Source organism: Cornus florida, unplaced genomic scaffold (genome assembly GCF_030987335.1).
Source record: "Cornus florida cultivar Cherokee Brave unplaced genomic scaffold, ASM3098733v1 CherokeeBrave_3.0.0_Hap2_Chr02, whole genome shotgun sequence".
Lineage (NCBI taxonomy): Eukaryota > Viridiplantae > Streptophyta > Magnoliopsida > Cornales > Cornaceae > Cornus > Cornus florida.
In genome coordinates this window covers 16,221,100-16,245,035 of record NW_026775572.1, presented here as the reverse complement: position 1 = coordinate 16,245,035, position 23,936 = coordinate 16,221,100, and the positions used below count along the sequence as shown (strand labels likewise).

The window sequence follows — 23,936 nt, the reverse complement described above, 5'->3', positions numbered from 1 at the left end:
CCTTCTGTCTCCGTTTTACGCCTCTGTTACCTCACGCCATGACTTCCAGAGGCTGCAACCCAATCCCAGTACATTCCCAATCCATCCTTAAATCTAGTTAACATTACATACATAGCTTTAAACAGAGATTTATGCAAGCAAACATCATGTTTTAACAGTTTTACAAAGCATAAAAACATACAGATAAAGTTCAGTTTAAGCACGAACAGAGAATGTTTTAATTGATTCAATTAATCCTAAAACTGTTTAAGAATGCAAATAACACGAAACCTAAGGGAGAGAGTGAGGATAGAACTTGCCTTACACCGACGTTCGTCTATAATTTTCGGCGAAACTCTCCTCTGTTTGCTCTCTGTTTTCCTGCCGTCTCTAAAACTGCTCTCAGACTTACGATGTTGTAAACTTCTTCTTAAAACCCTAGGCAGACATCCTAAGTGAGTATTTATAGGCCACATAAATCCTAAGTTCCCTCAACCCTAATCGGATTTGCTTGGCCCATACAGAAGTTTCAAGTTTATACAATGACGGTTACTGTGTATACCTAATGGAACGATATAACAGTTACGTTTGTTTTTTTTTTTTTTTAAAACAAATTAACCATTTTACTTTAATTACCAATTAAACTTTATACCAATTAACCAAATAAAACTAACTAAAACATTTAACAAATAATTAAAATTAAATAACACACGTAAGAAAATAAAGTTAACTCAATAAAACAATTTAAATAAATAAAGTCAACAACCAGGTCAACCTATCAACGAATTATAATTAAAACATTAAATAAAACAATTAATGAAAAAAAAATAATTAATCAAAATACCAAGACTATCCTTTTAAAAATTAGGGATATTACATCAACGGCTGCTCTGAAAGTGGTGTTTAACGATATTGGTATGTTACTTAGTTAGTGTTTGGGTTTTACTCTTATCTGGGTTCCTCGTGAAGAAAATTGTATTACTCATCTGTTGAACAAATTTGCTATTAAAACCAAATGTGACGATTTACAGTGGAGTTAATGGTTCTTGTGGTTGTTAAATGTTGTTCACCCCAATTTACAGTGGAGTACATGATTCTTGTGGTTGTTAAATGTTGTTCACCCCAAGTATGTTGTTTCTCCTTGATCTCTTCTATATTAGTTTGTGATAAAAAAATATATATCTATATTAGTTTGTGATAAAATATATATATATATTATTTTATTATAAACAATTTCATAAATAGACGCGCTAATATTTTTTTAAAATAATGTTTCATCGTTCGGTGGATATTAATATACGAATGAAATGCGGTGGGCACCAGTAATATAATTTGTTCGGATTATTGTTGTACACTAGAGCCCCATAAAGGGTCCTTGTTTGGCTTTGTGTCTCGCCTCCACGCGTTAATGATTCGCCACACCACACCGGAAAACGAACTGAAACTCGCACTCGCCTTCTTTGTTCACTTCAGCGCCGGATAGGATCGCCTTCGTTCATGCGCGCTACCTCTCCAAGCAATGACGATTAGGGTTTTCTTCATTATCGCTCTCCTCCTCCTCTCCTCTCCCTTCTCCCAAGGTTCGCATTTCATATCATAAATCCATATAGACACACAGATTGAACTGGTATTGATGAGAATATTATCTGCACGTATATGCCCTAAATTAGTAATCCATGATATGTCACTCGCATCTTCAAAATCTATCTTCATTGCAATCCTCTTGATCTATGACAACGAGATATAATTCATATGGTTTCATTAAATATATTAAATTTAATTCATGCGAGATTGTTAATTTGTGTCATTTTGATTATCGTTGATTATTTGTATTTGGTGGTGAATCTTTGTGTTGATTTGTATGTATTCTTTTGAATTTTGATACATAGTACATTCGATTCCGTTTTGATTCGGTTTCAAGATGTTGATGGCTCTTATCCATCGGTTATTGCATGCATTAAAGTTCATGTTGCATGCATGATGGTTCTCAGAAATTCCGTTTGTTTGACATTCTTGAAAAACTTCTCTTTATCTTAACTCTATGCTTGGTGTGAGTGAATGGAATCAAAGTGGGAATGGAATGCTTTTGTTTTCATTCCCTAGTTTGGTAACTTACTTTAAAGTTGGAATGATGATTCTTGTACATTCTCCGAGAATTGCGATTCTCACTAATTCATTACATTTTCCAACTAAAGGAATGACCATTCCATTCCCACTTAAAAAATAATAATAAAAAATAAATAAATAAATAAAGCATTTAATAAAATGTAGGCTATATACATACATATATATATATATATATATATATATACACATATTTATATATGTTTTACAAAAATATAATGTTTCTCTGTGCTGCAACCAAACATGGGAATGAGAATGATCATTCCATTCTCATTCTATTCCCATTCCATTCTATGTTTCATTTCATTCTCACTTTATTTCATTCAACCACATCAAACTAGCCCTAAGAGTAATGGTTTTTTTTTTTTTTTTTTTTTTTTTTTTTTTTTTGTGCTATTGGACTCTACAGTTTCTTTTTGTCAATGTTTTTTTTTTACAGTATTCTGGAAATGATGTCTATTTTTGTTAATAATATTTGTTTATTAATTAATTTCATGTTTTCTTTTGCTAATTGTTATTTGAGTTGATAGTTTCAGAATTGTGGTTTTTTTTCTTTGCAGAGATACTAATTTTTATTTAATTCATTGTTCTTTAACTTATTGGTTTTCTGTCAATGTGATATATGATATTGTCCTGGAAATACTACAGTTTCTCAAAGTAATTGTTCATTGAATTTGATTACTTGTTACATTCACGTGTTATTGATTTTTGGAAATGTTTTGTAATTTATTTAATTAGTTCTTATGTTAATCAATAGTTGCTCAGTGTCAGTCGGATTCGGATACTGAAGCTGCCGAAGAAAGCAGTGATGTTGGTATTATTAGTGAGGATGTCCAAGAGTTTGGCAGTGGGAGCTTCAATTCAGCTCCAGGAGTGGAAACAATTTGTGTTTTCCCAAAGAATCCTTCAAGATGTAATAATCTGATATGTTACATACACAGAGTTCTTCACCTCTGAGTGATTCCGTTGTTCTTTTTATTTTGCAAAATAGAGATACCTTTTGAGAGACACTTTATTTTGGTTTTTCCTTTTGCAGTGGTGGTTGCAGGGGAAGAGAGTGAACTTCTCGTTGGAATGAAAAATGAGGGTAATAAATTGGTTCTCTTTGCAGTCTAATTTGTTGATATTTTAATGTTTCATCCCAGGTTGGTAGAGTGGTAGACCTTGATATTATTGGTAGAGTGTTGCTGTTTAAGATGTGATTTTATGAAATTTCAATATTGTTTTTTATTGTGTAGTTGTGTTCTTACGTGCACTTTTGTAACTTTATTTAGTGTTATCAGGTACCCGGAGTGCTGATCTCACTTATTACTTTTTGATTGTTAAAACAGGGGAATCGAGTGTTAATGTCATAGCAATTAAGGCCAGTGTTAATTATCCTTTTGATCATCGTATGCTGATTCAAAATCTTTCTTCACAGGTAATTATGGTATTGGTCTACTGACAGTGCATGCCTGATTTTCGCATAGGGGATCTAAACAAGTTGTTTGATGCTTAAAATTTGATTAATACAACATTGATGACAAATATGTCTCAAAGTTGTTTATATTTGGCTTTTTATTTCCTTTCGTATTTTTGGTTCTCCTGAAGAAATTTGGAGGTTGTGTTTGTGAGCATGCTGACAACTCCCAACAAATTACCCGGAGCAGTCTAGGTTAATTTAGGTGCTAGAAGGGGGTGGACTAGGTATAGGCCTAGCATTGGGCATTATTTGCACAAACTATAGTTAAGGTAGGGGTTTGAACTCGGTTCTCATGCTTGACAGTGAACATTTTATGAGTGATTCAAGCAATGACCCCAATGAAAGTTCTAAGTGGCAACAATATATAGGGCTTGAAATGGATCGGGTTTTACCAAGATCCAATCTGAAGTCCAATTTAACGTTCTTGGATGTTAATTGTGAATACGAATTCTAAAGTGTGTTGAATATGGATATTCCTTGAAATATCCAACACGGAACCTGTTGGAATCTTGGTATTTTTAAGCATGAAACCAATCGGGATTTAACTGGTATGTAGCCCAAATAAAGCATAAATTATTAAATTCGATTAATATCTTGTTTAGATTATATGCGTCAGATGTCTAGATATGGATCCTATCCATAGGATCCTATCGGGATTTAAATCCAGTATCTGGATATGGATCTTGACATTAAAATATGAATTTGAATTCAGATTCACTAATTATCAACAGAAAGGTCATGGTTCAGCCTGAACTCACCTAGCAAGTTAGCCTGTGCATTTTTTTATTGTGTGGCAAAAACATCAGATGGTTAACCTTGTGCTCTTTTGTACAATGAATAATTACAAAAAAAAAAAATTGGGAGTTTTTTTTTTTTGCAAGATCTATGCATTATAAGCCGTCGAAGGCGGTTTGAGTGATTTATTTTGTCAAAAGAATGTCTTTTGGAGACTTAAAACAACTCTTTGCTCGGACAAGCATCAGTGTGGTGACTAATCCATCAATTTTGATGTCCATAAAAAGAACCATTGTTTTGAATATATTATTAATATAATTTAAATGCATAATGTATGTAAGTTATAAATGTGTACTTAGAAACTAATCTTGTAATAGATTTAGTATATAAGTCATAAAACTAATCTATATATATATATATATAAGAATATGTATTAGTTATAAACTTGTAAAGACTACTATGTAAGTTACTTATAAAAAAAAAAGACTACTATGTAAGTTATATATATATATTCTTTACAACTTATAAATTGTAAGTTTTATATAAAAATATTCAATAAGATATTAAGAAAGGGGGGTGAATGCCGAGAACTTTTTTACATAATCATGAATCCTGCTGGTGTGTTAGCTAAAAAATACCTGGCCGGCCTGCCCACCCGGCTAGCCAAGCTGGGCTTGGGCTTAGGATTCTCCTCTCTGGGACTCACCCTAACTGTTGATCATTCAAAGCCCAACAGGGCCGAGGCCCATTTTCCTGGGTTGGGCTGGGTCTGAACAACCTGTTGCCTATACTTAGGGTTCACATGAATCCGCTGCATTTCATCCTTTTGCCAGTAGAATTCTAAAAAGCATTTGGTCAAGACAGGTTTACTTCATAGAACAACAATAATATATTTGGGTCTGTGAGCAGATTGTGCCCAAATTTCCGCGAGAAACTGTCTTAACGGTTATAGGGAGCACCGGAGCAGTAAATTATATTACCTTTTGTGTTCCAGCAGTTGGTATAATACAGTGGTATACTGGTCCGATCTTACTCTTTATGTTGACTTCTCGTGAGAGTACTTTGTGTTCCTGTATTTTGAGTCTATGTGATGTCGTGTAGAAAGATTTGATATTCTTTGAACTAGCTGATTGAAACCATAGATCTAGAAGCTCACAAAAGAATTGGCCTTTTTCTTCTATAACGTGTTCAACCAACGGATGACACGCGGCCATGAATCGTTTGCCTTGCCAAAGTGCAAGGTGGTCCCCTTGGCCATACGTATATAGGTGGAAGATTTAACATGAGCTTTAGCATGGGTAAGCATTTCAAGATCTATACCCCCTCTAAAAGATTTGGTGCTCTCTCACTTTCAGCATTCGGACTTTCATGGGTTACAACTTAGAAGTCAATAATGTAGGTGGAAGACTCCAAAAGTAGGAAACTTCAACAGTGACAACTAAGACTATTCTATCCCCCCTAAAAGCTCCATAAAAGATCCTGTAGTGTAATATGACTGACATTACACAGAGTGGAATGCTACTACCGTCCATATCTAGCTAATGTTCTAAAATACTCTTGACTGAACACACACACACACACACACACACATATATATAAGAAAACATGAATAGAATTGAATTATCAGCATGTTAACCTTAAATAGAATCAAATTGGACTAAAACTTGAGTAGATTGAGGTCCACAAAATGCTCCATGTGAAATTCCTGAATTGCCTCTTTTCTTGTTCACACTTCACATACCTTGCAACAAACTGCCTTCTTGTTAATGTCAGTATAATGTTTGAGCTGTTACTATTATAATTTGGCTCAGCCAGTTGGTTACTCATTTATATGTTTTCTTTTTTCTAGGCGTTTAACAACGCATCAGTTCCTCCTTCAGGTCAGGCTGCTTTCCCATACATATTTTCTGTCAGCAAATTTTTGCAGGTATTTGAATTTCTGTGGTAATCCTTGCATCCATATTGTTTTTTGGAATACTCAGTATTTTAATTTTGTGCTCCTTGTCAATCCCAAAATCTTTTGCTTGAGCTTAGGCATTTACTATATAATTATTCTCTCTGTTGCAGGCGGGAACATTTGATCTTGTGGGCACCATTTTTTATGATATAGATCAGAATCCATACCAAAGTACGTTCTACAATGGTACCATTGAAGTTAGTGAGGCTGGTAGTCTTGGCATTGAGTCTATTATCCTGTTCGTCCTTGGAATCACTCTTGTAGCCCTTCTTGGGTTGTGGATACGAAGTCAGATACAGCATCTTTCCAAGGTACTAACTTTTTCCCATTCATATAATTTACCGTGTATAATAAAAACTTGTGTCATTTACCTACTTTTGTGTCAGTTGCTTTATGCATTTAATCTGACACCTGACAAAGGAAGTATTTTTAATTGGATAATCTAAATTTCACCATTACATTATTTTAACTTTTCCTTATCTAAAAATGCATCCGTTCATTCTTGGAATGGACAATTTGAAAGGAAAGTGGATTTCGGAAGGGGGGAAATCGAAGGGTATAACTAGAAATTTGTTTGTATAAATCTTTTTGTTTTATTTTTGTGTGGGGGATGGGTTTTGAAAGTGGTTTCTGAATTGCTGCTGGGGGTGATCAACATGCGCCATTGGGCTCAGATCCGGCAAAAGTTTAATTACCTGAGAGAGACAGGCAGCTTAGTTATCCATTTTTCATCTGTTCATGACATCATATATTATTCTGGACCCTTCTTCTACTCCATAATAATTTCTGTATCTTCTTTTTGCTGACACTTACCTGTTCACTTCTCGTAATGGTTTTCATTTTGTATTTAACTATGCTCTAAATATGTTTCCTCTTTGAAACAATTGCTTTAATTTTTTCGTCTTCTTATATTTATGTTAATACACAGAAAGCTAAGAGGGCGCCGAAGGTAGAAGTTGGAACTAGGACCACTGATTCCTCGATGGATGAATGGCTCCAGGTGTGTAGTTCAAGCATTATCACGCTTAATTTTTGTTGTTGTTTTCCTAATCTCATTTACTGGGAAGAGTTTTGGATATGAATTTTGTATTCTGATATTGGAGTCATGGGTTTAAATGATTCTTCAACTTGAAATTGAGAATTTTAGTAGTATTGTTATTGCTAACTGACATAGTTCCTTTTACCTCCTCCTGTTCAGGGAACTGCGTATACTCAGTCAGTGTCCATAAAATCGAAGAAGAAGAAGTAGGTCCGATGCTCTCCTAGTTTAATTGCACAAATTCCGGAGACTTTAACAATGTCCAAGGGGTGAAGTGGTTTTGTTTTTGAACAAACCCATACCAGAAAAGACTTTACTCTGTTGTAGCTTGAGGATGAAACTTCTACATTTCATTTTCTTGGAGATTATGAAAGTGGAGCCATCCTTCAAAGCGGAAACTAACAGAGATGTGGGGTAGGAAAAATTACATTTTTGTTCAGGTGTAAGAGTTTTTCTCCTAGTAGACACTGACTCTCTTTTTCAATTCAATTATTCTTGGTATGTTCTCTGAATGATGAGCTGTGGAGTTTGCGAGAGATTAAAATATATTGTTGGGTGATTTTCTTGGCAGTTTAAGTTTTGGGATAATTGATGTTCTAAGATAGGACAAGTTTTTTATATATACCATTGGTCAATTCTTTAATGGGGTAAGGTTTTGGAGATATTGCTATTCTAACAGTGTTATATATGATTTCCTAGTTCATATGACCTAATCTTATGCAGAAAAACGAAAATAGCCATTACCATTAAAGTTCATTTTGAGGTGACAATCTTGTGAGGGTTCAGGCTGTTCTGCTCCTTCCTCTGAAGTGCCTTTAGCGCTGTTTTGAACCTTAAGATTACGTTCCGGTAACTTAATTGTGTTGAGAGAAGCAGTTTAGGGTTTGATTGTGTGAAAGACTCCCATAACCCTGGAAACTCTATCTTTAACATTAGTGATGCTATTGTAATTGTGTTGAGAGAAACATTATTTGATGAAAAAATATTGTTATCAATGAAGTGATGCTACAGTAATTACAAGGAAAATCATATATAAGACAGATGCAGTTCCTTTTTTGGCTATAAAACATTAAGGATTTGTTTGGATTTCCTTTTGAATTGACTAACTCTTTAACGTAGGAAATTCATTATATTGATCGTCATCATATCCATCTTACAAATGAAACTTCTTGTTTTCTAAAAATATGAAAATGCCTTTGCCAAATTTTCGAAATGGCTTCATTCAGGTGACTAATGGAATTAAAAAGCTTACCTAAGACTTTAATGTTAGCGTTCAAAATTAAGAGAAGTTCAGACAGAAATCAATTTTTGTCGGATTATCTGGGCATCCTGCATAAGTAGTTTAAATGACTATAAATCACAGTAACTGTATATATCACTCAACCAACCAGCTCACTAAATCATTACCAGCAAAAGTTGCTTAATTATGACATAGACATCTCCAGTTTCCAAACCCATAAATGTTTGTCATCTTGATTCTTGAGGGTTACGTGTAGAGAGATTGTTCATATCTTGAGTCTTGACATAAAAAGCGTCACATGCCAATAATGCATAGTGCTTTAATTTGTTGGTAATATATTTATCTTTTGACTTGTATTTCTCTTTTTGCTGGGAAATATGGCCCTCTCGTGTCTTTATCGGTTAAATGGAACTATGGAATTGGACTGTGACCAACCCTTCCTAACACAGCTATCTTAGTCTCGGTTTTGCATAATTACGAGAAAGTGACAATTCACTCATTATCAACATTGAACTAATTATTGAAGAAAGGTCTGTGAAATTGTTCTCGGAAATGTTTTGGACAGTGTCACTATAATATGATCGCTTTCTCGTGTGGGTGATGATTCATATCATTTATTGAATGAGGTTAAATAGTGGTAACTACGCTAACAATTAGAGAAACAAGATTAATTGAAGATATTGTTTACTAGTGCTAGATATATATGAGGTGCATGAAATGGCCTATTAATAGTCATCTTAGTTTGGCATAGAGGTGTTATTTTACTTTGTTTATTCACGTGAACTTGATAGGTTACTTTATCTCCATAACTGCCTCTTAAATCCCAACTGTGTCACACCAGAACTCAATAATGGTGAAGGCACTAGTATTTGGTTCTTTAGGCAAAAGCATGGCATTTAACCAATTTAATTTTGTTTTTTTCTAAACCGAAGTAATAATGAGAGACCAGAGATTAATTATATGTACAGATGGATATACATGGATCAACATAAAAAGACGGAGCCGTGCAGTTGAGATCTCATTCAATGAAGATAATGCATATATGGCTATTTGACCTATCAAATTAATTTGATGCTTTGCCAGCTCTGAGAGCTGTTACTAATCTTCCAATGGGTCCCTAACCTCATGTGAGCCCCTTAAGTGCATGTGGTTGAGCCTCTTAAACCACTTCCCACCCTAAGACCATTATATATAGCAAGGTCAGCCTTTGGGAATGAAGCACAGAGCTGGCTTATGGGGAGTTCTCAAATGGAGGTTCATTCACTTCGTCGAGTGGCTCTTCTCGGGTGCTGGTTGTTCTTGGCATTTGCCATCGGCTTCTGCTATGGCGTCGATGATCAGATAGTTCATGTAACAGGGAATGTAGGCTGTTCAGATTGCGGTGAGGTTAATATTATGCCCACTCAGGCCTATTCAGGTATGTTAAACTGGTTTTAGATGCCGCATCTGTTGTTCTTGATCATATATGGTTTAGCTTAAATGCTCAATGTATGGTACATCGTCAGTTAAGCAATAAAAAGGTCTTCACTGTCTTGATTTGCATTCAAGCCAGTAAATGTGTCGCACTGACAATATAACAGTTAACACTATAGTCTATACGACTGCTTTACTCTGTGCAGGACTTGGCGTAACCATTGATTGCAAGCCCAAAAATGGAGAGTTCAAAACAAGAGCAGTTGGAGAGCTCGACGAAGGAGGGACATTCAAGGTCTCTCTTCCTCGGGAGATGTTAAAAGATGGAGAATTGAAAGAGGAATGCTATGCACAGCTTCACAGTGCATCGGCAGCGCCATGCCCTGCTCACAATGGCCTTGAGGACTCCAAGATAGTCTTCAAGTCTAAAACCAATGGAAAACACGCCTTTGGCCTAGCCGGAAAACTGATATTCTCGTCGGTTACTTGCACTTCAGCCTTCTTGCGGCCTCATTTCAAGCACCCTCCTTTACCCAAATTGCCACCTTTACACAAACCTCACCCATGGAAGAAGTCATTGCCCAAGTTTTACCTTCCACCAAAGAAAACCTTTGGTCCAAAGATTTTCCCTCCATTTCCTCATCATCACCTCCATCCAAAGTTCTTCCCCCCAATTTATGGCAAGCCTTTGCCTCCACCAACACCTATTCACGAGAAGCCACTTCCACCACCAACACCTATATATGAGAAGCCACTTCCACCACCTGTGCCAATATATGAAAAGCCACTGCCTCCACCAGTACCTATATACAAAAAACCACTTCCACCTCCTGTGCCAATATACAAGAAACCACTTCCACCTCCAGTACCAATATATAAAAAGCCACTTCCACCTCCTGTACCAATATACAAGAAGCCACTTCCACCTCCAGTACCAATATACAAAAAGCCACTTCCACCACCTGTACCAATATACAAGAAGCCACTTCCACCTCCAGTACCAATATACAAGAAGCCACTTCCACCTCCAGTACCAATATACAAAAAACCACTTCCACCACCTGTACCAATATACAAGAAGCCACTTCCTCCACGGGTACCTATATACAAAAAACCACTTCCACCTCCCGTGCCTATATACAAGAAGCCTCTTCCACCTCCAGTACCAATATACAAGAAACCATGTCCACCTCCCGTGCCTATGTACAAGAAGCCACTTCCACCTCCAGTACCAATATACAAGAAGCCACTTCCACCACCAACACCCATATACAAAAAACCACTTCCACCTCCCGTGCCTATATACAAGAAGCCACTTCCACCTCCAGTACCAATATACGAGAAACCACTTCCTCCACCGGTACCTATATACAAAAAGCCACTTCCACCTCCTGTGCCTGTATACAAGAAGCCACTTCCACCTCCTGTGCCTATTTACCAAAAGCCACTTCCTCCACCAGTCCCAGTGTATGAGAAACCACTTCCACCTCCAGTTCCAATATACAAAAAGCCGCTTCCACCTCCGGTTCCAATCTATGAAGAGCCACTTCCACCACAGGTTCCAAGTTTGGAACCAATCTCTAAGCCTCTTCCTCCATTCCCAGAAATCCCTCCTATATATAAGAAACCCTTTCCAAAAGTCCCTCATTTTCCCAAGTTTCCTCCTAAGCACTTTCATCACCCAAAGGTCGGATACTTCCCTCCCTTGCCACCTTACACTCCTCATTCTTAGATTACTCTACTAATCTTCCCATGTCTATGTTGAATATCGCTAGCTTTGGGTACCATTGAAGGGCTTGGAATGAAATTTTACGATTGAAATAAAGCCTTCAAGGTACATAGAGAAAGCTGTTCTAAAGAACATGAGACTGAGGAGAGAAACAAAGAGAGTATGAATTGATAAAATGAAGGTTGGCTTGTGTGAATTGATCTTGACATCTTCTCAAATGCATTTTGGAGCTTGTAAATTTCCAAATGAACTTGCCTACAAAATAATACTACGTCCAATATTTTATGTCACTACAAGTACTTATTTGTTTACAACTTCTATATGCAATCAAATTCAGATAGCAAACAGAAAAATTAAATTTGTTGTTTCATTTTATTGGAAAATGAAAATTGGTTTTTGGGTAATTATATTTTATAATTCAGATAATTCTAAGGATATGTTTGCCAGTACCGAATCGGCACTTTGAATTTTGGTTTGGAAAAAATTTAATACAAATTTTGAACTACATTTTCTTCAATTTCAAATCTAAGACACCGATTTAATATTCCAAAGCATAATATAAATATTTTTCTCATAATAATTCTAAAGTATATAGTTCTTGATCATGCAATTAAAGGGTTGGATGATCAGTGATGTTTAGACTGTGGATCCCATGAAGTAAAGAGTTGTGCAATACTAATGTTCTACCCAAAAACTTACTTCACCAATCATTGCTACATGGAAAGTTTGTTATCGTACTGTCTTATATAAATAGTTGTACTAAATGTAGTAGATACATAGATTTGATAGTTGCATTTTGAGCCTATAATAAAGCATGAGTGGTGATATACTCACTGAAATTTCAACAAAAATGGGGAGCCAAACACTTCATCCAGCTGATGCTGAGACCTATGTGAGAAGCTTTCCATTTCGGTTAAAAATGGGGAGGGGGAGGCAATCGCTTCAACACCAATTCCATGAAGTGATTTGTAGATATGAACTAGACTCACATGTGCCCCAAAATGTTGTAACATTTTAAGTGCCTCTTTCAAGAAAGAAACATTCGTAGAAGCCTAAAATCTGTGAGCGACTCCAGCCAAGTAAAATCTAAATGTGAAACTGTTGATATAGTTACATTCCTTATATTGCGAGTTGCTGAAGTTTGAGATATACTTAGGTCACTCTATATCATGATTGGGTTTACAAGATCTACTGGAGAGAAATTATTGGTTATAAAGGTTGTGCCAAGTTATTGGGACAACCGATCAATACAAACACTTTGTTAAAGTAAAATGGTTGGAATCATCACAATATACTAAACTGTTGAGAGAACATTTATTTAGTAGAGTATTTGTAATGATTGGTTGTGCCATTGTAATCAATAATTTCTCCTATTACTGAATAAATACCAAAACATTATGGAAGAATTTATATATAACTAGTTAACAAGCACTAAATAATGTTTTTTGCAAAGAAAATTTACATGCCCAAATCCTTCAGAGGGGTTAATTGAGGCTTTGAGAGGTTGTATGGTGGGGGCCCAAGTCCGCGATGTTTGGAGGATTACGCCTTTGTATGTTTGGTGGTGTATTTGGCTTGAGAGGAATAAGAGATCTTTCGAAAGAAAAAAGAATCATATTTCTATGCTTAAGTTCTCTATTCTATTTTACTCTTTTTTGTTGGATTGTAGGAAATATCATAGATCTTTAGAGGAGATGGTCGAATTTTTGGGATCCTTGAATGTTTAGAGGTCCTATTTGACCTTGTGTAGTTCTCTTGGAATGTGCTTCCCTTTGAGTGCTTTTATACAATTTTATTTATAAAAAAAAATAATAATAATAATTTCCAATAACTAGTTAATATTAATGTTGTAAAGGTCCAATTTAGCTCATTGTCAGGACAACCAGTAAGTTGTTTATAGAATTGAAAAAAGGAAAAATTAATGATGTATATTGTACCAAAAAAAAAAAAAAATCAGCTAGGGCAATTGCCCCAACTGAGTATAGATTGTATCCGTCTCTGCTCCTTAATGATGTATATTGTACCAAAAAAAAAAAAAATCAGCTAGGGCAATTGCCCCAACTGAGTATAGATTGTATCCGTCTCTGCTGTGAGATCTGAATTATCTAATTTTAATGTATGTGAAAATTTAAGGGATGTACGTGTCATTTAGCGATTCCTTAGAAAACCAACCTAATAAAATTTTCGAAAATGTTATTTAGAGCAAAAATTAAAACCGAAAATGCCAATCGAATTTATTTATTTATTTTCTTTAAACGCATTGAATAAATACCTTGAGAATCATTATTCCATAATTTTCCGTGTCAAAGACAAATGCTAGCAACAGCTCATGCTGTTTGATGCTAGCCTCCTGTAGGATCAATGATGTCTAGTGACCAATAATAACATGACTCGTCGGCAACTACCACCAACAATAGATCTATCCTATGAGCCTATGACTTCAACGACGGGCTTCTTTGGTTGTTTTCTTTAACCGATCTGGGCTTTTCTTAAACTTGGGCTGGGCCTCAGCTTGGAAAATCAATCTGGACCAAACAAGACCTCAGGCCTATGCTAAATTAATAATACCAAAAAAAAATGTTGGTCATGCATTAGCAATGCAAAATGCAGTAACTTAGCCGCTTTGGGTGGGAAGGCACCCTTCCGAATCCTCGAAAATTAGTCAGATTTTTTAGGAGCTCTAAGAGTTGGTGTCTTCGGGACACCCCGGGTTAACTAAAAAAAAAAAAAAACAAAAAGGTAATCACCTGAATTAATCCAACTAGACTAAAGTGGCTCTGACCAAATTTGTTTGAAGGGTTTTCAAGAAATGCAATTTTTCAGGAAATGTTTTCATTATATATATTTTTTCTTGTCTTGGTAATAAATTTTAATGAAAATGAATTATAATTTTAAATGACACAACTTAATTTTAGCCGATTAATCTATATGCAGATTCAAAATCGCACCGTATCACGTAGCAAGTACATTTGCATATCAAAGAATTAACACTCATTAATCAAAATCTATCGTCAAATTAAATTTTTTAAACTCAATAGGAACTTGTGAAATTAAAAATCAAATTAATGTTTCCTTTTTAAGCAATATTAGGAGAAGTAAATAATGGTTACACCCAACAACCACTGAATGTTGACATATGACCTAAGTATGTGAAAGACTTTATTTTTGTGAAAGCTACAAAAAATAACTGGTAGGTAGGCTTACAAATAATAAAAAAGAGATTCAACTGTTCATTTTAATGCCCATTCTCACTGTCCATTAACTTCTCATCAACTTGTCATCTGCTTGGGTCCCTAACTTCATCTGCTACAACTACTGCAGTGTTGGCAAGTTTCTGGGAACACCTTTTTATCATGTAAATTGTCTTGTGAAGACTCAAATTAATGAACACTCAAAACCCTAGAAATCAAATTACAGAAGCTTATAGCTTCATAAGGGTACTTGTTGATTCACCTAAATTGATGAGCATTTAATTTCTTAGGAGAGATGCTATTGAGATCTGGTAGGTATATAATATTTACAGATCATACAAAGAGATATGCACAAGCTCGTTTGAATGCTCATTCAATTTCATATTTACTTCTTCGATCAACAAAGCCGGTGTTCACTCCTTTTATTTAATTTCTCGAAATAAATTACATGCTTGGGTCCCTGTAACTTCATCTGCAACCATTAGTTTTGCATTTGCAAAGCCTCTTGAATCACTCCCATATCTTATAAATGTTGTGTCAGACTCATTTCATCTCTCAACCCATTGAATCACATTGTACAAACTTATAGCTTCTCAATTTCTTCTCTCTCTCATACTATTGAGTTGCTTAAAGTTTGGCACTTTTAATGAGGGTTCTTCCCATTTGCAGAGGAGCCATTTTGGGCTTCTGGGTGGCTTTGGTTTTGGCTGTGAGTTTCTGCTACGGCAACAATGAGACGGTTGAGGTGGTTGGAAATGTAGAATGTGCAGATTGTGCAGAGAACAACATTAAGGCCAGCCAGGCATTTTCAGGTACAATATAATGTTTGCAACATATATGCATTGTTCTTGATCTTGTGATGGTCGAGTTTGATAGTGACAATGCAGTACTCCTGTCTAATAAAAACTTATCATTTGCTTTATAAATAGAAAATAATTACTCACTATTGAACGGGTATACTACATTGTCAGTACTCAAGGGTACTCAATAATTTGTCGTTGTGATTAGTATGTTTAATTTTTAGCATCACAACTTTACTTACCATGCATGCATCTTGCATCATCAGAATGCCACATCATTTTTTGTTTATCCTTCCTTCTGTTGTATGGTCCTGCATTTGGAGAATATAATGAAACCATACTTTTGGGATCACATTGTGAAAGTAGCTCAAGTATGGCATCACATCATGATTTGTGATCCAAATTCTGGACCCCACTATTTTAAGCCAAATAAACTAAAGTATTACTGTATCATAATAGTTACGAAAATCCATTGACAGTGAAGAATTATAGTAACTCCCAGTGTCTGGATCTGAATTTATTCACTCATTTTTTGTTTTGCATTCGAAACACTGGTGGGTTTATAGATCTCTTCCTCATGATAGTCCATTTATTTTGTGCAGGGCTTCACGTTGCCATTAATTGCAAGTCAAGTGATGGAGAGCTCAAAACAAGGGGGATCACTGATGTTGATGAAGAAGGAAAATTCAGAGTGTCACTCCCTTACGAAATTCTAAAAAATGAAGAATTGAAAGAGGAATGCTTCGCACAGCTTCACAATGCATCAGGTGCACCATGCCCAGCCCACAATGGCGAAGACACCTCCAAGATAATCCTCAAGTCCAAAGCCAATGGGAAAATCACCTTAGGACTGGCTGAAAAACTTAAATTTTCCCCAGTCATATGTGCTTCCACAACCTTTTGGCCTTTCGTCAGGTTCCCACAATTTCCGATTTTTCCAGGAACACCAGTTGAATCTTCTCCACCCCCAACACATGAGGCTCCTCCTCCAGCTGCACCAGTGAATTCAATTCCACCACCAGCCCCGGTACCTGAGATGCCACTTCCGCCGCCAAGTTCAGTCCCACAGCCTAGTCCTATGCGTAAGCCACTTCCTCCCCCGGTGCCAATTTCTACGAAGTTGTCTCCACCACCTGTTCCTGTTTCTCCAAGTCTACTTCCTCCACCCGTTCCAGTTTATAAGAATCCAACTCCGCCACCAGCTTCAGCTCCAATCTACAATAACCCACTTCTACCACCTGCTCCTGTTCCTGAGGTGTCCCCTCCTCCAATTCCAATTTGTGAGAAGCCCTTTCCACCACCTACGCAAAAGCCACTTCCTCCTCCAGTTCCAATTTTTAAGAAGCCACTTCCACCACCTATTCCACTGCCACCTCCATATAAGAAACCCCTTCCACCACTTCCTCATAAGCCATTTCCTCCACCAATTCCTCAAGTTCCACTTCCTCCATCAATTCCAGCACCTAAGAAACCTCTGCCACCAGCCGGTCCAATATACAAGGAGCCACTCCCCCCTGCTCCGGCACCAAAAGCTAACCCACCCGTAAACTCTCCCATTCCATCTCCACCGGCAACACCTAAACTTTCATCTCCCCCTCCAGTTGTTACAAAACCAAATCCTCCAATTCCTAGAGCTCCTCCTATCCCTAAACTTCCTCCTATCCCCTCAGTTCCGCGGAAGTACTTCAACCAACCCAATCCCAGTCACAAAGCTCCTCCCATTTCACCCCTTTCTTCTCATGGTTAACTGTGGTACCTTGGGTTGTTCCCAATATTGCGTATGTGAATGTTGCATCGTCCGAAAAGAAAGATATTAATTGACATTCTAGGTGAAAAAGGGCATTGAAGGAACAAAGAGAAGCGAAAATGAAAAACATGCTTGAGAGAGTGATCATGATCATTGACATAGTGGAATGATTGTAATCGTGTGTATGAATTGTTCTGTATGTACCTTGCGAAAATATATATATATGTATGTATGTATGTTCTGTATGTGTTAATTTATTTTGGGCGCGGTTGTTAATTTTTTGAGTGGACATGTCTTTGTGCAAAAACACAGGAAGCACAACACTAGTTAACATTTTTCTTCTTACATGTTGATTTGTTTCCTAGCACGGAAACACACAGGAGGTGAAATTCCAAAAAGTCATAACTGTAATTTGAGGAGCCCAGACAGAAGATGAATTATGGCTAAGGTTATGCTCCATTGATACAAAGTATTGAAGTTGATCATGGAAGGTTACACACAAAGAATAGTATGGAACTGTTTGGCTGAATAGAGAAAAAAAAGATATTGCAATTTGACCATTATATCTTTTTAACAAATTTCTACCACATCAAATGGTTACATACAAATATACATGCTTAAATTTATTTTATGTATATTTATTATGTATGGAAAAGCAAATCTCTAGCACATTCAGGGAAGGTTTTTTATTTTTTATGAAAGGTCTCGTGGGAAGGATTATCTCATTCTTACACTTACAAATGAAAAGGCCCAAGATAACTCTATTATATAATTGACAAAATTATTTTTTCATGCTATTCAATTTGACTCAAGTTATGATTGCAAATGAACGGGGAGTCTACCTAATTATTTTTTGCTCTTATAAAGATTTAAATCCTTGACCATTTAAATTTTTTCATGCTATTCAATTTGACTCAAGTTATGATTGCAAATGAACGGGGAGTCTACCTAATTATTTTTTGCTCTTATAAAGATTTAAATCCTTGACCATTTAAATCAAGGATTTGTGATGAGATACACAATCTACACCGCCCTTGTTACTTAAGAAACTTGATTTTAACATTTTATTACCCAATACCATCCCAAATTTCCAATTGGGAACAAATCATCTTCAAGGGTTAAATGTCGTCATTCATTCCTTACTGAATTATGTTATGGTTTTGTGCACATTTTATTTCTCAAAAAAATGCGACATAGTCGATTTCTAATTTATATACATCTCAAAAAACAGAAAAAAAGAAAAAAAAGTGACATAGTCTATTTTTAATTTATAAACTTCTAAAAAAAAAGTGAAATAATCTATTTATAATTTATATACATCTCAAAAAATGTGACAGTCTATTTCTGATTTATATTCATCTAAAAAAAAATGTGACATTTTGTTTTAACAAAAAAAATGTGACAAAGTATATTTTAATTATACATCTAAAAAAAAGTTACATAGTCTATTTCTAATTTATATATATCTTAAAAAAATTGACATAGTAATTTATACACATCTAAAAAAAAATATGTGAAATAGTATATTGTTAGTTTTGTAACCGTTAATTTTCCAAAGAAGAAAAAAAAATAAAAAAATAAAAAACAACTTCAAACAAATTAAACCTAGGGTGGACTGCGGAGGCTTCATTGCTTAAACCCATCCGACTCCCCGTGGTTGGTCGCTTGAGCATTTTCAATTAGGCCTGACCAAAATATTGCTCATCCCTACTCGAGAGAGTTGAGCGAAGGCATTGTGTGTGCATTCTTCAACATTCGAAACGCAGAAGCGCGGGCTTGCGCTCTAGGGTTTAGAACTTGGAGTGGTCTCTTCCAATTACAGAGAGGTGATCAAGAGAGACTACACCAATGGCCACAACTTCCACTGCGGCCGATCAAACGGCGAACTCTAAATCTGTCGACGCCTCACTATGGTGGGACTCTTTCTCTCTCTTACTAACTGAACTCGAAAACGCTTCTCTCTCCTCCGACCTTTCTCCAAATCTGGTATAAGCTTTTCTCACTCCTCACATTTCAGTTATATACATGTGTATATACACACATATCTTTACACGTGTGTTTGGTAGATATAATGTATGTATTCTTTCAGGTAGAGAAGTTGAAAGAAAATCACTCGTGGTTCTTGGACACTGTTTCTCTTTTCAAGAGTCCAAACCAGAAATCAAGGGAGGCGTTGAATTCACGCCAAGTTAACATCGGGTCTCATCAATTGATTGTACAGCCTGAATTGAGAGAAACGGCACTAAAAATTAGTTCTATTCTGGTAAGCTTGTTGTAATCTTTAATTTACACCATTTTGGTTATAGTTTTTTATTGCATGTTTATTTTATTTTTGTAATCTTCATTTTTTTTTTTTTTTCTCTCTCTAATTGTGGGATTAGGATTCTAATTGCCAAATTTGAGTTATCAATTGCTCCCTGGATGTTCTGCAAAATTATACGAATAAAACATGGAGCCATCATTTGGTTAACAATTATTTCATCATCACCATGCAAGTAGAAGTACAAAACAATAAAATCTCACCGAACTACAATCATAAATTATGTTGTGAACAATCCTTAATTTACAACAAAAGCATGTAGAATAGAAGGGGAGCACACCGTAAACTCAAGAAGCTTGAAGACTTGATTGGAAAGAAAGGAATAAGGAAAGATTATAATGGGAAGGGTTGGAAACAGGAAATACATGGATAGGATTCACTATTATCAGGAGTTTGAATTTGAGAGATTATTATCAGCTTATTAACTAAATGCACGCGTCCTTGAAAGCATTCTTGTTTGTAATATATATATTTTAATGTATTGTTTGGAGAATTTAATTTCAGCTATTTTAACTAAATGCCCAAAATATTTGATGGCTGCACTCTATGCATGATGGTTTATTATATGAACTATGATACTAGGAAATCTTGATGTACAGTTTCTCAACTCAATTCTATTTGTGTAGAAACTAATAAAGTTTTCATTTGTTTCAGTGTTTGGATGAGGTACAGTCATATATTCTTGTAAAAAGATCAATTGAGTGCAACAGTCTAGCCGATGATCCTATAGTTCAGGAACGTCTTTATTTGGTTTGTATATTTCTTCCTTTTCACAAATTTACCCTAGCTGTACCTTACCTCCTGCACTCATTTTAATTTTGATGCCTAACTGGTTCAATGTAAACAGTTTTTTTTTTTTTTTTGGGTTCATTATTTGACTCATAATGATGTTATGTTGCCTGGCAAGTGCAAATTGCTCGACTCTCCTATCTACTCTGCACCCTCTCCCAACTAGTAAATTGCTCAGTATAGAGCTAGGCATAAAAACAGACGAATTCTATGCAGGAGGGGCCACAGATTCCAAGCAACTGGAAAATGCATCAATAAGTGATTCATCGACTTACCTTCCCTTTTGCATATGAAGGGTATGATTTGACACCTTTTAATCAGGTCAAAGTGGTTGGGATAATTCCTAGATTGCTTCCAGCCTAAAAAAGCAATTTTGAGAGGGAAGTTAGTACATCAAAATGGTTATCCTTTTATATTTACTATTCATTACACATAGTTGAAAAACTCGTCTGGTATTATATCTTTGTCCTTTTAAGGTATGTTAACATGGCAGCACTATATTGTAGCTTCTTCTGAATACCCATTTATCTCTGAATTGGCAGAGTTTTATTGATTGAGGATCCATTTGTTAATAATTCTTCCATCTTTTCACAATCTTCCCCTTATCACTTAGTATAGCTGCATGGTGATGGACACAAGTCTTAGTTTAATCAGGTTGTAGATTTGAAATATATGTTTACTGTCTTACCATATCAATTATCCACTGATTCTCTTATAATCTTATATCCTAAGAGCAACCTGTTTCCCTTTTTCATTTTTTTTTTTTTTTGCTTTTGTTATCATGAAGGTAGTGCTTCAATACTACATTGAGCGACAATGCTTGTTGAAGTGTACGCGGCAGATATTCATGCACGCATGTAAGTTCATTACGCAGCTTGCTTAATTCCATGTTATTTTTCATTTCTCTCTCTCTCTCTCTCTCTCTCTCTCTCTGTATTTATATATATATATATACGCGTGTGTGAGCGCTTGCGCACTTGCGCGGGCTTGCGTGTGTATATGAACATAAATTTATATATGCAAATTTTTGACAGAAATTAAGGAATCGGTATGGTCTTTTGAACCTTTTGCATAGGAATTAATGTTTTTGTTGTTGACATAATTTATTAAATTGAAACAGTAGTTTACTTTAACCCCAATTAGGATGTCCATTCTCTTGTTGTAAGAATAGATCATTTGTTTAACTCGATATTTGTATATCCTATTTCTTGCAGCTATCATAATATCTTTTCAATAGAAATTTGAGGGATAGATGCTTTTGTCAGTGAGGTAGAATACATGGATGAGCGTAATACAACATATGATTATGAGCCTAATGCAGTATTAGGCTGTCTCAGAAATCATTATTAGAAGTGGACGATGCCTGAACATGTGAATGAGGGACAATGATAGGAAAGAGTGAACTAGGAGACCAATGGGAAAAAAGAAAAGAAGTGTTTGATATGAGGACTAGAGTGTGTGACTAAATGCCTTTCCAAAGAGTAATAGGAAGCTCCTCAGAAAGAGGATCCTCTCAAGTCTCAATGCTGGGATACCTCAGGTGAAGAAGACTATTGAGAAGCGAGAGCATTTTGATCTCCATTTTGTTTTGATAAGTTGATCTCTATTGACCTTTGACCATCAATGATTGACTGCAATGGATAAGCAGGCCATGGTGGTTAACTGTTATCATCTTGATAATGGAAGACTGGTTTGGGATGTTCGATTCAGGCGTTCCTTTCAGGATTGGGAGATCGAGGAGGTCATTCGTTTCTTGGAGTTGTTATATCGCCAGAGGATTGTGGAGGAGGATTCAGACTGTTGGTCTTGGATTGCAAACTCTCAGGGGCGCTTTGAGGTGAGGTCTTTCTTCAAGTGCCTCTCTTTTGTTCCTGGAGTTTGTTTCCCTTGAAAGTCTGTTTGGCGATCCAAGGCTCCTCTTAAGGTGGCTTTCTTTGTGTGGACTTCGGTCCTGGGTAGGATTTTAACCCAGGATAATCTGAGAAGGAGAAGCCAGGTGGTGGTCAACCGTTGCTCTATGTGTCTTAGTGATGAGGAGTCTGTGAATCACCTTCTTATTCATTGCCCTTTGGCTAGAGAGTGTTGGGTTTTGATGCTTGGCTTATTTGGTGTTTCTTGGGTTATGCCTGGATTTGCTAGAGGGTTGATTGAGGCGTGGAGAGGTTGCCCTGTGGGGGCTCTCAGTCAGGATGCGTGGAGGGCTACGCCGCTTTGTGTGTGGTGGTGTTTATGGCTTGAAAGGAATAGGAGATTCTTTGAAAGAAAGGCTTTGTCGATTTCGGTGCTTAAATTCTCGATTATTTCTACTCTTTATTGTTGGGTTTCAGGAAGAGATCATTGTTCTTTGGAGGAAGTAGTTGATTTTTTAGCCTCTTTGAAGGCTTGAGGCCTTTGTGGTTTTTTGTATTTGCATGGGTTTCGCTCCCCTTCTAAGCATTTTTTTATAATATTTTTACTTATCAAAAAAAAAAAAAAAAAAATAGTAGGAATGGATGGTGTAATGTTGGGTCCAAGGTCACAAGCAATCGCAAAGGTACTGAAGATCGAGCTACTATAACACCATTGTTTAATGCCGAGTTGTTTGAGGAGAAGAATGGCGTACCTTAAAAAAAGGTAACATCGTTTCTTTAAATAACGAAGACGAATATCTGGATTCCAACACTTGGGTCCCTTTTAGATCTAGAATAACCCATAAACATACATTTCACAGCTCCTACATCTCTTCAGTCTTCATAGATGATATACACAGGGAAGCACTCCGCCAAATGCCCACCAACTAAAAATGAATGTGATAGAGCTTAGAAGAACTAACAATGAATATGTAAATAATTAGGAATTTTACAATCGTTGCTGGTAACATGAGCATATCTGGGCGAGCTTTTCTTGGTCTTCTAACTTAAAGGTTTGTATCAGTGCTCTACTCTTTGCGGGTCTTAAACTAGGGTGAAGCCTTTAGTTTATGTGATTCTTCTGCCTTCCAACGAACTAAGCAGGTGCACAAGGATTAATTTATTTTCACCTAATTAAAGAAGGAATGATTTCCTTGAACTTAAAAAAAGAATGGGAAGTTAATGGATTGTTATTCGAGGTCATCATTTGTTATTAGGAAAGATAGGGACTAGTGAACATCATTTGATAACATAAAGTGAAGGAAGGGACGTCCGGTTTTGGGAGGATTCTTGGTGCGAGGATCGTCCATTGTCTTGTTTGTTCCCAAGGTTGTTCAGGATTGTTGTTGATAGACATGCTTTGGTTGCTGACTGCTATCGTCTTGATAGGAGTAGGTTGTCTTGGGATGTGCAGTTCCGGCGATCCTTTCAGGATTGGGAGTTGGATGACGTCACTGGCTTGCTGGACCTTTTGTATAGACAGGAGGTGGATGGCACTGGTTCGGATTCTTTGACTTGGGTG

The 23,936-nt window shown here is 36.2% G+C and overlaps 4 protein-coding genes across 4 annotated transcripts in view; all 4 read left to right on the top strand.

The window, feature by feature from the left end:
• Nucleotides 1-1,324: 1,324 nt before the first annotated feature.
• LOC132293880 (translocon-associated protein subunit alpha-like) lies at nucleotides 1,325-7,966 on the top strand. Its single transcript, XM_059791531.1, has 8 exons — nucleotides 1,325-1,559; nucleotides 2,861-3,016; nucleotides 3,140-3,190; nucleotides 3,435-3,523; nucleotides 6,150-6,227; nucleotides 6,368-6,568; nucleotides 7,186-7,257; nucleotides 7,456-7,966. Exons 1-8 carry the CDS (start codon nucleotides 1,499-1,501, stop codon nucleotides 7,504-7,506), a joined length of 759 nt encoding a protein of 252 aa, XP_059647514.1. The 5' UTR covers nucleotides 1,325-1,498; the 3' UTR covers nucleotides 7,507-7,966.
• A 1,783-nt stretch (nucleotides 7,967-9,749) lies between these two features.
• LOC132293879 (proline-rich protein 4-like) lies at nucleotides 9,750-11,968 on the top strand. The gene is made up of 2 exons (XM_059791530.1): nucleotides 9,750-9,953; nucleotides 10,156-11,968. Exons 1-2 carry the CDS (start codon nucleotides 9,770-9,772, stop codon nucleotides 11,679-11,681), a joined length of 1,710 nt encoding a protein of 569 aa, XP_059647513.1. The 5' UTR covers nucleotides 9,750-9,769; the 3' UTR covers nucleotides 11,682-11,968.
• Nucleotides 11,969-15,342: 3,374 nt separating this feature from the next.
• Nucleotides 15,343-17,692, top strand: LOC132293876 (proline-rich protein 4-like). Its single transcript, XM_059791527.1, has 2 exons — nucleotides 15,343-15,681; nucleotides 16,272-17,692. Exons 1-2 carry the CDS (start codon nucleotides 15,516-15,518, stop codon nucleotides 17,414-17,416), a joined length of 1,311 nt encoding a protein of 436 aa, XP_059647510.1. The 5' UTR covers nucleotides 15,343-15,515; the 3' UTR covers nucleotides 17,417-17,692.
• A 1,160-nt stretch (nucleotides 17,693-18,852) lies between these two features.
• The window catches only part of LOC132293878 (uncharacterized), a 39,706-nt gene continuing 34,622 nt past the window's right edge, over nucleotides 18,853-23,936 (top strand). The window contains exons 1-4 of the mRNA XM_059791529.1: nucleotides 18,853-19,402; nucleotides 19,506-19,679; nucleotides 20,391-20,486; nucleotides 21,313-21,382. Of these exons, the coding sequence (XP_059647512.1) occupies nucleotides 19,265-19,402; nucleotides 19,506-19,679; nucleotides 20,391-20,486; nucleotides 21,313-21,382 (478 nt within the window). The 5' untranslated portion in view covers nucleotides 18,853-19,264. The remainder of the gene's footprint in view (nucleotides 19,403-19,505; nucleotides 19,680-20,390; nucleotides 20,487-21,312; nucleotides 21,383-23,936) is intronic.

Coding starts and splice junctions, on each gene's coding strand:
- LOC132293876 (XM_059791527.1), top strand. CDS start 15,516: ATGAGGGTTCTTCCCATTTGCAGAGGAGCCATTTTGGGCTTCTGGGTG. Junction 15,682..16,271: donor GGCCAGCCAGGCATTTTCAG/GTACAATATAAT, acceptor TATTTTGTGCAG/GGCTTCACGTTGCCATTAAT.
- LOC132293879 (XM_059791530.1), top strand. CDS start 9,770: ATGGGGAGTTCTCAAATGGAGGTTCATTCACTTCGTCGAGTGGCTCTT. Junction 9,954..10,155: donor GCCCACTCAGGCCTATTCAG/GTATGTTAAACT, acceptor TACTCTGTGCAG/GACTTGGCGTAACCATTGAT.
- LOC132293880 (XM_059791531.1), top strand. CDS start 1,499: ATGACGATTAGGGTTTTCTTCATTATCGCTCTCCTCCTCCTCTCCTCT. Junction 3,524..6,149: donor TTCAAAATCTTTCTTCACAG/GTAATTATGGTA, acceptor TCTTTTTTCTAG/GCGTTTAACAACGCATCAGT. Junction 6,228..6,367: donor CTGTCAGCAAATTTTTGCAG/GTATTTGAATTT, acceptor TCTCTGTTGCAG/GCGGGAACATTTGATCTTGT.